The sequence below is a fragment of the Lampris incognitus genome, chromosome 1 (assembly GCF_029633865.1).
Source record: "Lampris incognitus isolate fLamInc1 chromosome 1, fLamInc1.hap2, whole genome shotgun sequence".
In the NCBI taxonomy this organism is placed as follows: domain Eukaryota; kingdom Metazoa; phylum Chordata; class Actinopteri; order Lampriformes; family Lampridae; genus Lampris; species Lampris incognitus.
Window position 1 is genome coordinate 29,625,095 of NC_079211.1, and position 14,959 is coordinate 29,640,053.

At 44.4% G+C, this 14,959-nt stretch overlaps 1 protein-coding gene across 2 annotated transcripts in view; it reads right to left on the reverse strand.

Annotated features, from left to right (window-relative positions):
- dlg3 (discs, large homolog 3 (Drosophila)) overlaps window positions 1-14,959 on the reverse strand; it is a 108,054-nt gene that overhangs the window by 26,938 nt on the left and 66,157 nt on the right. Inside the window, exons 5-12 of one of the 2 annotated variants that reach the window (XM_056294233.1) lie at window positions 9,910-9,963; window positions 9,313-9,363; window positions 7,837-7,961; window positions 6,809-6,978; window positions 4,762-4,898; window positions 3,179-3,323; window positions 1,971-2,115; window positions 556-699 (exon numbers count right to left, since the gene is read on the reverse strand). In XM_056294233.1, coding sequence (XP_056150208.1) covers window positions 556-699; window positions 1,971-2,115; window positions 3,179-3,323; window positions 4,762-4,898; window positions 6,809-6,978; window positions 7,837-7,961; window positions 9,313-9,363; window positions 9,910-9,963 — 971 coding nt within the window. The remainder of the gene's footprint in view (window positions 1-555; window positions 700-1,970; window positions 2,116-3,178; window positions 3,324-4,761; window positions 4,899-6,808; window positions 6,979-7,836; window positions 7,962-9,312; window positions 9,364-9,909; window positions 9,964-14,959) is intronic. The other variant, XM_056294205.1, reaches the window with a different exon arrangement.

Genomic DNA, 14,959 nt, shown 5'->3' on the forward strand with positions numbered 1-14,959 from the left:
ATGGTGTTGCCATACTAATTTTCATCTCTGTCTTTTTGCAAGTTTTATGCATACTAACAATATAACAGAATGAATGCATCTGGCGAGGTTCAGCTGAGTAATCCATGAGTACATCACACAAACACAAAAAGAAACAGCAGACAGAGTACGAGCATACATACATACATACATACATACATGAATGGTAAACAGAGGAGGACTGGGACAGGGGGAACTTTTACAGACTGCTACAACGCATGGAGACCGGAGACTATAGAAGAAAACGTTGGTTGACAACAAGAACCACGTTAGCGCAAATAATCTGCCTCCTTTTTGTTTGCCGCCATGTTTTTTGGCTCCATCCATCTCCTCTGCCATTGCCAGGATAATCCATGCGTGCACATGGCACAGGGAACTGCTGGCAAGGCAGATGCCCCCTGTCCCTCCCCTGCCCTGCCCCTGCAGCCTGATGCCAGGTTCCAGATGCTGGGCTATATGAGTGGGCTGATGGTGGGGCAGCATGAGGCTGTAGAGAGGAGAGTTAGCTAAGCAAGGTGCAATGCACTGGGTTAGTACCTGTCAGAGAAGGGGAGTGCAACTTGGTAGAAGGAAGCAGGGGAAGGACAGAAGCCTTTGTCCTGGGGCGCCCCTCTGCAGAGGGCCTGGGGCACCTTGCTGTCCCCAGGTTTGTGGATGACACTGTAAATAGGTTCAGCCCTGCTGGGGGAGGGGGGGTACAGAAATCACAGTGAATGGGACAAGTGTGGGACACGCAAAAGAACACACATTACAACAAACACACAGATGGGACAAATGCACATACAAGGCACATGGACAGCTTGTGCAAGGACACAGCAGGGCCACGCAACAAACAATGCAAGTCAGCAAGGAACCGATGCGCATTGGCTCAAACACGCATACACATGGGTGCACAACCACCCACACCTACCCCTCCCCCCAACACACACACACACACACACATACAGACAACATGCACGCACAAAGGAGGAATACTGCCTCCTGCCTAAAGATGTGGGTTAAGATGACTCAAAGCCTCTTGGGAGCTCAAATCAGGTTTCAATGAACGCTACTTCTGATCCAATACTTGGATAGGAGGTTATAGTTTATAACAAAGTCAAAACAAGGACGAGAGACAACACAAGTTGCTCTGAAGCAATCGGTCAGCCCACAGCCACTAGACACTTTCCAACTTCAGGGTCCTGCTGTGTTCAAAGACGCAGCGCTGAAGTTTTCCTTTTCTATCACACCATTTCTGGCGCACTTGACACGACACGTTAAACTGCATAAATGCACATACATGTAACCGTAGCCAAAAACAAAAACCACACTTTGAAATGAAACAGAGTACCTCAAGCAAATCAAGATTGGTTGGTGCAAAGGGTGACCATACGAATGTGCAAAGATGAAATTGCTTTTAGGACTGATTAGTTTTGTCACTGAGAGAATGTGTACTGTCTTCTTTGGAGGACTACTCGCACAAAGATGCATAATGTTAAATAAACAGAGTATCCATAAGCAGTCCATGTGCTGTGCTATATTCAAGCCTACACCAAGAGAGCCTGTAAATGAGCAGAGATGGAGAGAATCATGAATGGAAGACAGGTATAACATAGGCCATGTTATAGGTTTATAACCCCTTGAAAGATCTCATTAATATTCGTCTGTCTGTGCTATGATTGGATGAGTACGAATACTGTCGTCATACAGAAGAGACGGAGGAGATAGCTAACGTTAGCCGTCGTCGTCACGTCGGCTAACGTTAGCTGAACATCGGCGTCAGAAGGGAAGGCAGCATGGGTTAGGGTTAGGGTTAAGGTTAGAGACGGAGGGTCTCTCCGTCTCGTCTGTGTGACGACAGTATTCATGCTCAACCAATCATAGCCATCTTTCAAGGGGGTTATAAACCGATAACGTAGGCCGTGTTATACGGCCTATGTTATAGCTCATGGAAGAACAGACCCATGACTGACCTTGTGAAGTCCTCCTCCCCGAGCATGTGGCGGGGAACAGGGGAGTACCTGGACGGGGTCACCTGGGGTGGCTGGTACACTGGTTTGGGCTCCATGGCCCCCATGTAGTTGTGGCTGACGTGGTTGTCCACCATGGTGGGGAAGGCTGGAGGGAGGGCCAGGCCAATAGAGAGAAAGGAAAGATGATTGCAAAATAAGTGCAACTGGGGCACTGTAGCAGAATGCAGCTAGAAGAGATACCCTTAGCATTACTGTCCCAACGACCTCAAAATTACAAATTCCCTATCAAAATACCAGCAAAAAAAAAATGAAATTAATTACTGGCACTGGGGTTTTCTTTTGTTTAAATGTAATATATGTACGTATAAAATAAATATGTATGAAACAAATCTATACATCTTATTAAGACTCGGATGTGTTCATACTAATTAACAGTAGTAAGCTTCAGTGCTGTGTCAATGTGTTAACTCAGTAAAGACAGATCAGTAAGGTGGAAACCAAACTTTCTTCTGGATTTACATTCGTACTGGAGGCAAATAAGTTGGACCAAACAAGCCTCTGAACTCATCTGACTGTGGGTTGTGCAGTTGGAAAAGGTTTGAGTTAGCATTAAGTGCTCACAGCAGCCCTGACAACTACAACCATTTAGAATATACAGGAAACCTTCACCAGGCCCCTTGAATACTGAAACACTTGTTTTGTGAACGTTTTTTGTGAGGCAGGAGCTCTAAAGCGTGGGCTCTTATGAGCAGGTGGGATGTGAGAAACCATCCACATTCAGTGGGAGGTAAAGGTCTGGGCTTGTTGTTGCTGTGGGCAGTTGTGTGTGTGTGTGTGTGTGTGTGTGTGTGTATTTATTTGTGTGTGTGTGTGCATCCAATCTTGGAGTCTTGGAATAGCAGTTCTGGGAGAACTGCTGCCTTTCATACAATTCTTGTGATACCTCTCTGATGACAATTAACAAACAGCCCCCCAGTGCAGTGTACAGTAGCATGGACCTTTATTTACAATTCACACTTTACCCTACATCAAACATGTTTTAACATCACTGCTTTTTTTCTCCTAGGCTTGTTCCTCGATTAGCATCATCGTACAGGATGACAGCTATGTGAATGTATGTGGTATGTGAACAGTGTTTTGCACCATAGCCAAGCTAAGAAGAGGAAGAAGAAGATGAAGACAAAGAGGGAGAAGAAGAAGATACGTACTGCTGGAGTAGTCAGGTGGGGCATACATGTCATTGAGGTGCACAGGCCCAGGCTTGGCCACCTTGAGGTACACCATGTCAGAGGTGTTCTTCAGGGCAGCCACTGCTTCCTCATGACGCACGTCCTGTAGGATGATATTGTTCACCTAAAAAACACACGGGAGAATTGGGAACATTATCCTTACGTCAGCACTCAGGGTCCACCAGCCGACACCCTTATGAATCAGTCTGAAGGTGTCACAGGATTTCAAAACATTTCACTTGAGGAGTTACAGGTTCATATCTCATGCAGTCTAAGCAAGAGGTCAAAAGCAGTTACAGGAATATATCCACCAAATCTCATCTCTTTTTCTACTTTTAAAGCTGAAATATGTGATTTCCTTGATCGGTCCCTCCCTCTGGCGGTGAGTACTATAAACAAGTTGTAATAACCATTGTCGCTCGTGTGTCGTCAGCTGAGCAGTAAACTGTTCCCGTTATTGTAAAAATGGCGTCCTCGAACCAATGCTAACACAGAAAAGCTAATATATAAGAAACGACATCAAACTAGTATATGAGAACACTGATGTACTGTGATATAGATTGTGGAATTGGTAGATTCCTTCTGATTTGTAGATTCCTTCTGATAAGACCAAAAGATTGGTCTTATCAGAAGGATCACCACGTCGTCATGATCATCATCATGTTTATATCCTTTTTCCAACTCGAGTAGAAATGGTGTTTCCCTCTGTACTGGTGTTTGTCCTACCTGGTCAAAAATGTCAACAGTGGTATATGGAGAGTGTCTCCAACCACAGCAAAGATGCCAATTAATATTACATATAACCTGACTCCATGATCTAGATGGATAAAATAACTAAGAAATCCCGGATTTCCGCTTCGATACCTAATTTCTTGGATATATCTTAATTCAGACTGCTGCAAAATGATCAACACGGCAATGCGTTTATAACAGCTCACTGCAATAGGAGAAGGAGGAATACATTGATGTATTGCTGTAGTCATTCACAGCTTTTTCATAAAGGTAACAGAATGAGTACCATTGTGGCAAATGACTTTTTCTGATTTATGGTAGCCTTAAAAACATCTAATATTCTTTTACGGCATAGGCACTCGTTTGCCGGGCAGGTGGGTCTTTTTATCTTCTGCAGTGTGGTACAAATATGCCCAGGGAGCTGCTCTGGAGTTTGAGGCTACATTATGGCAGCATATCAATCACACACAGAGCTCATAAATGCTGCTCTGTGTTGCCTGGCTCACTTTGCAATGACAGGACAGGGCACACAACCACACAATGTACTGAAGGGGCTCCAAAAGCATGCAGTCAGCTCTCTGATTGGAAAACACACATTATCTCACAGCTACAGTTGAGTCATCAAGTGAGTATGGTAGTCACTGCTATATGCAAATAGGTATTGCTGATTAGCAGTACCAATAACCAACATACTTTTGTGCAGATTTAATTTACCATCGTTGGTATAACATGTTTTCGACTGGCCAGTGAACTCTGATGCAAGCAAGTAAATTGATTTTGCTGTAAAAGTGGAATATGGGACTGTGGTTCAGGGAGGTGGGGACTCTTACAGCTAGCAGGCGGTCTCCAGTCTGCAGACGACCATCTTTCTGGGCTGCTCCTCCTTCAATGATCTTGGTGATGTAGATGCTGTTGTCTCCAGGGATATGCTGGTTGCCAATCCCTCCAGCAATGCTGAATCCAAGCCCTGGTAACAGTAATGTGAAAAACTCTGACAGTCAAACACTTTCTGTAAACTGTTTTCATACAGCCTCCTCTGCTGTGGAATGTAAACGGGATTTTTCTCAAAATTGTGAGATCTGTGCCAATTCTGAGACTATTCCCTCATTGCTAATTAGATGATTAGTTAATTTTTAGGGTCAGACAGCGCTTTTCTTTTTAAATTTATTTACCATGGCTTCAAATAATGACTTTTTAAATGAAGTCATGTCGGTCCTAAAAAAAAGGAATAGACTGCAACCACAGAAAGTTGAATCAGTTCATTGGACACAACGTTTATTGAGAAAAACGTTTCATCACTCATCTAAGTGACCTATTCAGTCTCAACTGACTGCAGGTATCCCCACCCTTAAATACAATACAGTGGCATAGTGACCGAAAACAACCATCAGTTTCATGTACAAATTGCCATGACCATTAACTAGAGTTACAATGGCCATGTATACTATTCACAGAGGATTGGGGAATAGTTGCAATCACAGCATTGTAAGATGGCGACAGATGTACTCTTAGCCCCCCTGTTCAGGGATGGTCATTCCCTCTTCACGTAGATGGCCTCTTTGACTCCCCGTTTAAACCAGCATTCCTCCAAGATGTGCACATCCTCATCCTTGAAAAAGTGGTCGGTTATTTGCATTTGAAACCGATCATCAAAGAAGGTTGAATCAGTTCATCTGGATACAATGTTTATTGACAGATACGTTGCATCACTCATCTAACTGACCTCTTCAGTCTCAGCTGACTGCAGGTATTCCCACCCTTATAAACAATACAGTTACATAACGACCGAAACCAACAACCAGTTTCATATGCAAATATGTGTGTGATGAAACATCTGTCAGTAAATGTATCCAGATGAACTGATTCAACCTTCTTTGATGTGTGTGACCATTGACTAGAGTTACAATGGCGATGTGTACTATTCACAGAGGATTTGGGAATGTTTGAAATCACAGCATTGTAAGATGGCAACAGATCTACTCTTAGCCCCCCCGTCCCTCGGTTCAGTCGTTCCCTCTTAACATAGATGGCCTCTTTGACTCCCCGTTCAAACCAGCGTTCCTCCCTATCAAGGATGTGCACATCTTCATCTCCGAAAGAGTGGCCACTGGCCTGTAGATGGGTGCAGGCTGCAGAGTTAATGGTCACACCCATATTTCCATATAAAACTGGTTGTTGGTTTTGGTCGTTATGCGACTGTATTGTTTATAAGGGGTGGGGATACCTGCAGTCAGATTAGACTGAAGATATCACTTAACTGAGTGATGAAACGTATCTGTCAATAAACACTGTATCCAGATGAACTGATTCAACCTTCTTTGATTTTCTTACCTGGATTATTGAGCATGCAAAAAGATTAAACTGATCATTGTTTTCGGTCATTATGCAAAACATATTTTTTATAAGGTTGGGGACCTGCAGTCAGTTGAGACTGAAGAAATCCCTTAAATGAATGACGAAACGTTTCTCCTAATAAACGCTGAGTCGAGATGAACTCATTCAACTTTCTGTGATTTCCTTACCTGGATTATTGAGCATGCATCAAGACAATAGACTGCAGCAATTTCCAAAATATGTGCTGGACTTTTATCAAAAAAACCAAAACAGGAAAACTTTTAGGATGATATGTCAATGACTACTTCAATTTACCAAGAAGATAGCAAAGGAGTATTTTATAGATTTGTCTTCCATTAAATGACTATTTAATTAGTCCAACACTATCTTTTAATACTCTGAAATCCTCTTCAGTTTGTGACAGGGCTCGTCATAGTCATTACATTCATTAAGATTGCATTTATTTACATAGGTCTCGGATGAAGCTGTGCAGAGATACCAGGTTGAGTAATGACGGTGAGGAGAGTAATTACTATCACTGACCTTTAGGCCCTTTGAGCAGGTTAACCTCCAGAATCGTTTCAGGCGGGGCCTGTCTTCGCCGGACCAGCAGCCTCACCACCGGCCCTGCCTCCTTCAGGGCTTCCACAGCCCTGCTATGGACCACCTCGGACACGTCCACCTCGTTCACACGCAGCACGCAGTCGTTCACCCTAAGGAAGGATATTGTTTAACACACATTTCTGTGCATACACACCACACATGCTCCCCTGTCCGTCAATGAGACAACAATGTGAAGCTAAGTCACTTTGTGCAAACTGGCTAGACTTCCACTAATACACGCATACAACACACATGAACATATACTAGTACACACACACACACACACTTGTTTTTCTGTACTCATGAAGACCCTCATTGACTAAATTGCCCCTAACCCCAACATTAACCATCACAACTACATGCCTAACCTTAAACCTTTTCCTAAACTCAGCCTAATCCTAATTCTAACCTTAACCCTAAACCCAAGTCCTAACCCTAAAATAACCCATTGAAGAGGTGAGGACAGGCCTAAATGTCCCCACTTTGCACAAATCTCCTTACTCTTATGGTAAAAAAAACTCAAATTGATCATTGCAAATACAGCTGAACAAGAACAAACTGATGCGCGCACACACGCACGCACGCACGCACGCACACAGACACAGACACACACACACACACACACACACACACACTGAGAGAGAACCATTGCCAACATAAAGAGAAAGTCAGAACCAGACATAAAAAGCCATCAAGATCAGGATTTTTTTGCATGTTTCAGACTTTGGTTTTCCAGTGAATCATAACTCGGAGGAAACATATAGAGCCCGGGGGCATACGGCTGTAGAGGTACTGCCTCCCACACAGTACTGCCTGGCGGGACACAGTGATGGTGAGACTTGAAGATGAAAGGGGAAGACAGTACAGAGGTTAGACCAGTGAATCAACAGGGGGGAGCTGGGAAAGAGGAGAAAGGAGAGAGTAGGCAAGGAGGTGAGAAAAGTAGGTGTGGAAGAGGTGGGACTTACCCCAGCCTTCCATCCATAGCGGCAGCTCCTCCCGGGATAATCTTAGTGATGAAGATCCCTGGATCATCGGGGATGTGTGGATTGTCCATTCCCCCGGCAATGCTAAAGCCCAGGCCAGAGTTCCCCTGCACAGAGTTTATGATTACCATTAGCATTATTGTACAGTGTACATACTCTCTCTCTCTCTCTCTCTCACACACACACACACACACACACACACACACACACACACTTGATTGTGAGTGCCGGCTTCAATGTGGACTCAAGGTTAGCAGGATATGGCACTTAAGTGTATTGGTATCTCAGGGGGACACGTGATCAATGCAGACTTCCAAGGGGATTTCTCTCTGGCTACTTCTGATGTCCACTTTCACAGACATGTGTGTCCTCACATGTGACAGATGATAATGCCATGCATATGTATTCCATTAGATGAGGGCACTTCATTCAAAATGTCATGCATACTGCATCAACCCACTGCAGGGCATCAGCAGTAGAGCTGCTTATGTCTACAGGAAAGTGGATTTATGATTGTCAGTAAAGATGATTCCAGAAGTATCATATCTATTGCATGATGTGGAGCCTCTCTCTTTCTCCCTCACTGTCTATCTTTTTCTCTGTCTTTGCACAGCATCCAGTCTCCTGTCATTCTTCCCTCTTAAATGACACAGGATCCATTTAGATCCAGTGGGTCCACACACACTGCTGCATTTGACAGCCATGGCCGCAGAGACAGACACCAAACAAGACAGCTGAGAAAAGACTTCACTTTATTATTTTCTATAATTAATGAGCAACGGTCGCAACAAATTAGGACAGAGGGAGGCTAAGGCCTCCCAGTGTGCTGCTCTGGAGCCCAACGGAGCAGACTGGGTCCAACCACTGAATGTTACACACCCACAGACCTTTGAAACTCTAAGCTTCCTGCATATAGAAATGCCACTCAGAGAAAAAGAAGAGAGACAGCATCTATCAAGGGTCTGGTGACGCATCTATATGTGGGTGGAACAACAAGAGCAGGAACATCATAATGCTTTGCCATTGGCTGACCCCTAACACTGAGAAGCGCAACATTGCCTCCTAAACAATTGAACAGGAGAGCACTTTACAGCTCTGTCGTCTGGTGATGACATGTGCAGGATTATGTGAAGCTTCACTGGCACAATTCTGTACTCATTATACTCACATGAGATAATAAAGACACGTTATTTCTCAACTGGAGTCAGAGTCATAACTTCTCCTACATTAAACAAATTATTCACATTTAATGTGTCATTACAAAGATTAAGCAATTGTGTTGGTTTTCATGTTTTATGGGCCCAGTCTGTCATTGACAGAGCTGCTTGCTGCCCCCTAGTGTGGAAAGATCCTGTTGAGGCATGTGGAGGAAACAATGCAGAAAATGCCAGAGAAAGGGGAAATGTGTAAAAATGTGAAAGAGTGTGGAAAAGATGGCATTGTACAGAGGAAACTCACCCTCTCCAAAATGATCTCCTCATATTTATACATCCCATCACTGCCATTTACCTGTTAAAACAAAAATGATAGCTGGATCAGTCTGAAAAAAAAAAGTCATTTGAAAATAGCGCTTAGATGAGGACATATGGAGTTTCAAAATAATAAAATCTTGCACTTTATCAATTATCATATAGTATTGATAGAATATGATGCTTGTATTAGTTAAATACAGAGAGGAAATGGGTGATTGGATAATAGACAAGTAAGCTTATATATACATCCCTTACAATATATTACCTCCTACAAACACAATTTTGAACATCCATTTACTTGAGTCAAATGCTAAACTCAAAAGTACATCAGCTTTTTGGTTCCTGAGAATGTGCACTTTGACACTCAATGCATAACTGTGCTGTACACAATCTCCACAAACAGGCAGGGTCAATAGGATAATGGATGTTAGCGTGCTGCTAGCATGAGGCCCTTCCATCCACAGAGAGAGAGAGAGACAGAGAGAGAGGGGGAGGGAGGGAGATGGAGAGAGAGAGAGAGGGAGGGAGATGGAGAGAATGAGAGAGAGAGGATCAAAGTGAGTAAGAGAGAACAGATACTTACATAAGGGCCTGCATCTAGTGAGTCTGCGTTGACGATGATGGGGGGAGGGTTGGCCTGCGAAGATGAAGAGATACACATTACCTCAGTGTGTAGGGCTGGCAGCTCAGACACATGCAGCACACACAGTATCAGTCAGGAGCTAGTGAATGGATGCCATGGGAACAGTCAGTGTGTCTCCTTGGGGTTGGGGCTGGGGGTGTGGGGGTGGATCATGGCTAGGTGTGATGACTGAAAATGAGGACTGGGGTAGAGAGACCGTTGCTTATTAGTGCTGCAGCCAGACATCCTGCGGTCCCTTATTGAAACGAATGCCACTGTGTCCCTACTGTAGAGACGACACATCCATTGCTGTCCCTCCCCCCACACACATACACACACTTTTCACTATCATTTCACACTCTAGACATGACAGCATGCACTCCATCACACAGAACGTGTGGTTTTATGGTTCACTGACTCCTCAGTCAGAGTGGGTACACAGAGTTCTGGGACAATGCTGCGCAAACGTCGACCAACATGAAATATTTTATTTTATCAAAGAAATGCATGGCATACATATATGACATTACATTTTTTCCAGTTTAGCTCTGTTGCTCCACCTGGTGTTTCTTTTCTACCTCAGGCCTGAAGATGGGCAGAGGAAACTTGTGGGGTTGTTAGAGGCAAATACTGTATAAAATTGATTGTATGGTAAAATCCACCATTTTAAGGATCTCAACCGGAAGAGCTGTAATCCTAGAGGAAGGCTGCCAAATTGGAAATGGAGGAAGAAGGAAGTAAAGGAGACTGTAGTCAGCCTGATGGCCAGCTGTTGGTTGGGTGTGCTGGTTGTGTGCTCTCTATTGATCTGATTGAACTGTGTGGGTGAAGGGGTGCTAACTGTGCCACTGGGGGAGCTACGCACCCAGAGGACTGGCATAGCAGAGATAGTCACTGGCTACCTTTGTACTCCTCTCATCCTCCCCTGCCTCCCCCACCTCTGTGTTCCCATACTGCAGCCGTGGGCCTCCCACTGCGAAGCCACTCTTATTGATTCTCATTGATATCAATCTCCCTCCAGCAGCCTCCACTATCACCATGCACAGCATGCATACATGTATTTCCTGTGCCATGACGCGATAGCGCATGTGGGCTGTGATATCGTGAGGCTTCCTTGAAAAGAGTAAAGCTGCCCGTGCAGAGATGGCTGATGGGCTTTGAGGCACAGACTCCGACTCACTGCGGATCGAAAGCTTTTCCATGGCTACGTTCTGCCCCCTCCCACCCCATCCCTCACTAGTTCTGAAACACAGCTGAGGAAATCAGGCCCTTGCAGTAGTGGGTTGAGATTTATCTACTTCTGAACCTTTCTGTTATGGTTTACCATTAGAAAACACCATCAAAGAGCATGCCACTTGAGAAGGGTTTAAATGCCGCTGTTTACTGGTGTCGATTCATACAGCTTGTTTCAGAGATGCTGAATCACAGCTGGAGGAGGCCACAGCACTCGCAAGACTGTTGCTCAGCACTTGCAAGACAAGACAATGGAGCCTCCAACTGCTTGAAATAAACACTTGAAAGATTTGATCCTTTTATAAAAAACATTCACCCCCCCCCCCCCAACAAGCTGTGCACTCCTATGTGCCACTCCATTGCTCCACAGCCTTCCATAAAGTAGCTTAGTGATGACGTTTCCAGTCCAGATCAACGGGAAACAGGGGTGTGGATGTGACCTGCTCCACTCTGCGGTGATGTTCTATGACTCTGGACAGCTGTGGCCACAAACCCCTCCAGTCAGCACAATCACGCCTTTGTTGTAATCTGCATATGGATAAACAGATGCTCACAACAGTGCTTGCATGTGCATGTTTCTATTGGATGCTTTCCTCCTTTCTATCTTTCATCTTAAAAAGACCTTACGAGCAACACGAACAATCCGAGACTGTGTGTGTGTGTGTGTGTGTGTGTGTGTGTGTGTGTGTGTGTGTGTGTGTGTGTGTGTGTGTGTGTGTGTGTGTGTGTGTGTGTGTGTGCGGGTTACGGTTATGCTATCCATCCTAGAGTGATTTAAGAAGTCCACAGTTTGCTACTACAGCCACAGTTGCAGCAGTCCTACTGTGAAGTGTTTACTGTATTTAAACCACACCACCAAGTTCTGTAGTGCAAGAGATGTGCGAGGCAGCGATGAAGCATAGCCCGAGGGTAGCAGAGATTATTACAGTGGTAACCGTTATCCCTCTGTGACTGACCCAGACTAAGGAAGTGAATCCACTGTTGGGGAGACTCTGAACATGACAAATACAACAATAACGTAAGGCTAGCAGTGTTCATCCTCACTTACAGTGGCTATTTGATGGACGCTGTGAAATGTGGTGCAGTAATGGCTCTAAGGCCATAGAAAGGGCACCAAAACAACAAAGCTATCTATTGTATAAAACAGCAATGTTATCCTCATCTGGGATTGCTGGTTAATCCCTATATCTGCATCTCCCATAACAAGCAAACAAAAAAGAAAAGCGGGAGATAATCTTAGCATGTGTAATCAGCTATCCAGACCCCATAGTGGACTGTGAGTTATCTCGTCGTGGGAGTCGGAAAAGCAGAGATTTAAGATCAACATTGTTTTGTTTGCTAATTTGCTTTACTAAACATATGCTGACTGGAATTAGTCTTTTGCATGTCCAGCCTACTCACCCCCACCTGATCCCTGCACTTGTATTTCTATAGAGAGGTCACATTTCCTTGGTGTGTGACTCAATGGTGCTGGAGAAGTTAGCGACTAAACGCCTTGCTCAAGTGTCCTGCAAGAGTACTATGAGGCAGAGCTTATACAACGTCAGGCACACAATTCTTTTTTAAATAATAGCAACGATCTTTTACTGGTAAGTACACTTGATGCTAAGAGGACAAAGGTTTTTCAATCAACATCTAAGTTTGTCTGAGTTCTTCCTCTTCAGTGGGAGAGTGGGGATCACTCAAACCCACAGATAGAGGCACTGTTTCTCTGACTAACGTCAGCCTTGGACAGGATCTAAATGTAAATATGTGTTTTTAAGTAAACATAAGCCAGGAATATCAGAATATGGGAGGGAAAAGGGAGATGGGTGACAATTGCTGGAGATGTTGCAAATAAGGGAGATGGATGGGGGTGATGGAGGGCCATTGCTGGAATCACAAAATCTGGACAAGATTACCATTAATCCCTTAATTTCCATTTTGATTCAAAACACTAACCACAGAAGGCTATTTTCCCAGACAGCTGTTGCACTGTTCACTTCTAGTCAAGTCGATTTCATTTGTATAGCCCAATATCATAAATTGCAAATTTGCCTCAGTGGGCTTTACAGCAATGCAACATCCTGTCTTTAGACCCTCACATCGGATAAGGAACAGCTCCCTAAAAAACAAGCCTTTAACAAGGAGAAAAAGCCATGCATGTTAGGGTTAATACTCCTGTCTGTGCCCCTGACTGAGGCAGGGCAAGACGAACTGGAGTTGGTCCCCGGGCAATGCATGGCGGCTGCCCACTGCTCCTAGCTACACAGCTAGGATGGGTTAAATGCAGAGCTGAATATCCCCATAGGGATTAATAAAGTATCGGGAAAAAAAAGAAGGAGAAACCTCAGGGAGAGTAACAAAGGAGGAATCGCTCGCCCAAGATGGACAGACGTGCAATGGATGTTGTGTGTACATAATTTACAGAATACAACATTGAAAGAGGATAACAAAATTATAATGGGACTAAAAGATATATGAAGAATATGATGAGGATGCCAAGCAGTGTCCAGATGCCACCAGAACAGATTAGGACCAGAGCCACGTGACCACCATCACCAATTAGACCTGACAGGAGGGCAGACTACACATGCACACAAGGGAGACTTACATCACACCATTCACACACACAGGATAAGAGGCAAGAGCCTACCATGAGCCAGTTCTGCCAAACTGGCAATGTCAATGCACACATGCCCATACATGCTAGCAGAGAGTGTATACACACACACACACACACACACACACACACACACACACACACACACACACACACACACACACACACACACACACACAATCCAGGCTGCTCTCCCAGCAGGACAGTATTACAACCAGTTTCCACTGACCACTACAAGTGATAACAAACCCACTCACTGTAAAGCTCTCTTTCTCTCACTCCGTTTCAGTTCATCCATCTGTTAACTATTACCCTCCAATCTTCTTATCCATAAATCAGTCCTCTCGTTTTTTCAGTCCATTCACATTTGAATGCATCTCTGTCCGTCTGTTTCTGTGTTTTGTCTTAGCGTGGTAAGGGGGGGGGGGATCTTGTCCCCGAGTCACTGCACCTCAGAGCGCTAACTTGGCTGCAGAGCCTTGGGACAGCAAAGATACAAAGACTCCCACTGAACCTTGGCAAGCGCTGGGCACAGGCTCCGTTTAAATTGTTAAATAATCAATGCGTTCCCATGGTAACGAGAACTCGCACCGCATTGGCCGGTGCGCCCCCCCCCCCCCATTTCACCTCTCTGGGCTCTCACTGCAGTTTTATGCGGCTTCTCTCTTGCACATGCCTGGCCATGGGATGCGTCTGCTCTACTGCCTTCGGCGCTGCCTGTTTATGTCACATGACCTCCAGCTCAGATCTGCACAGAATGAATGAGATGGCAGGTGGACCTGCCATTTGTGACCGCAGCGTACTGCCAGTTAAACTGCATGTAAAATGGCCAACGTGACTTCAAGTTAGGGGGCTCCACTTGGCAAAATACCGGACGTCACCATTATGTGTTCAGAGATGTGATTCTGTCATTTTGTCTCAATGACTCACATACCCTACCTAATGCTAAATACCATCAAACAGTATTTTACAAGACATCGCATCATTTCAGTCTCATTGTATGAAAACCTCAACAAATTATATTTCGTGATTTATGAAAAAAAAAACCCTAACACTCACACATGCTGTTTTTCTTTTTATTTATTTCTAAAAACCCTGTTGTTATCTCCTCAAAGCGAACATCCCCTATTACGGAAAAACCGGTCTATATATTTAAGTGCAGTGTAGTGTAGTAAC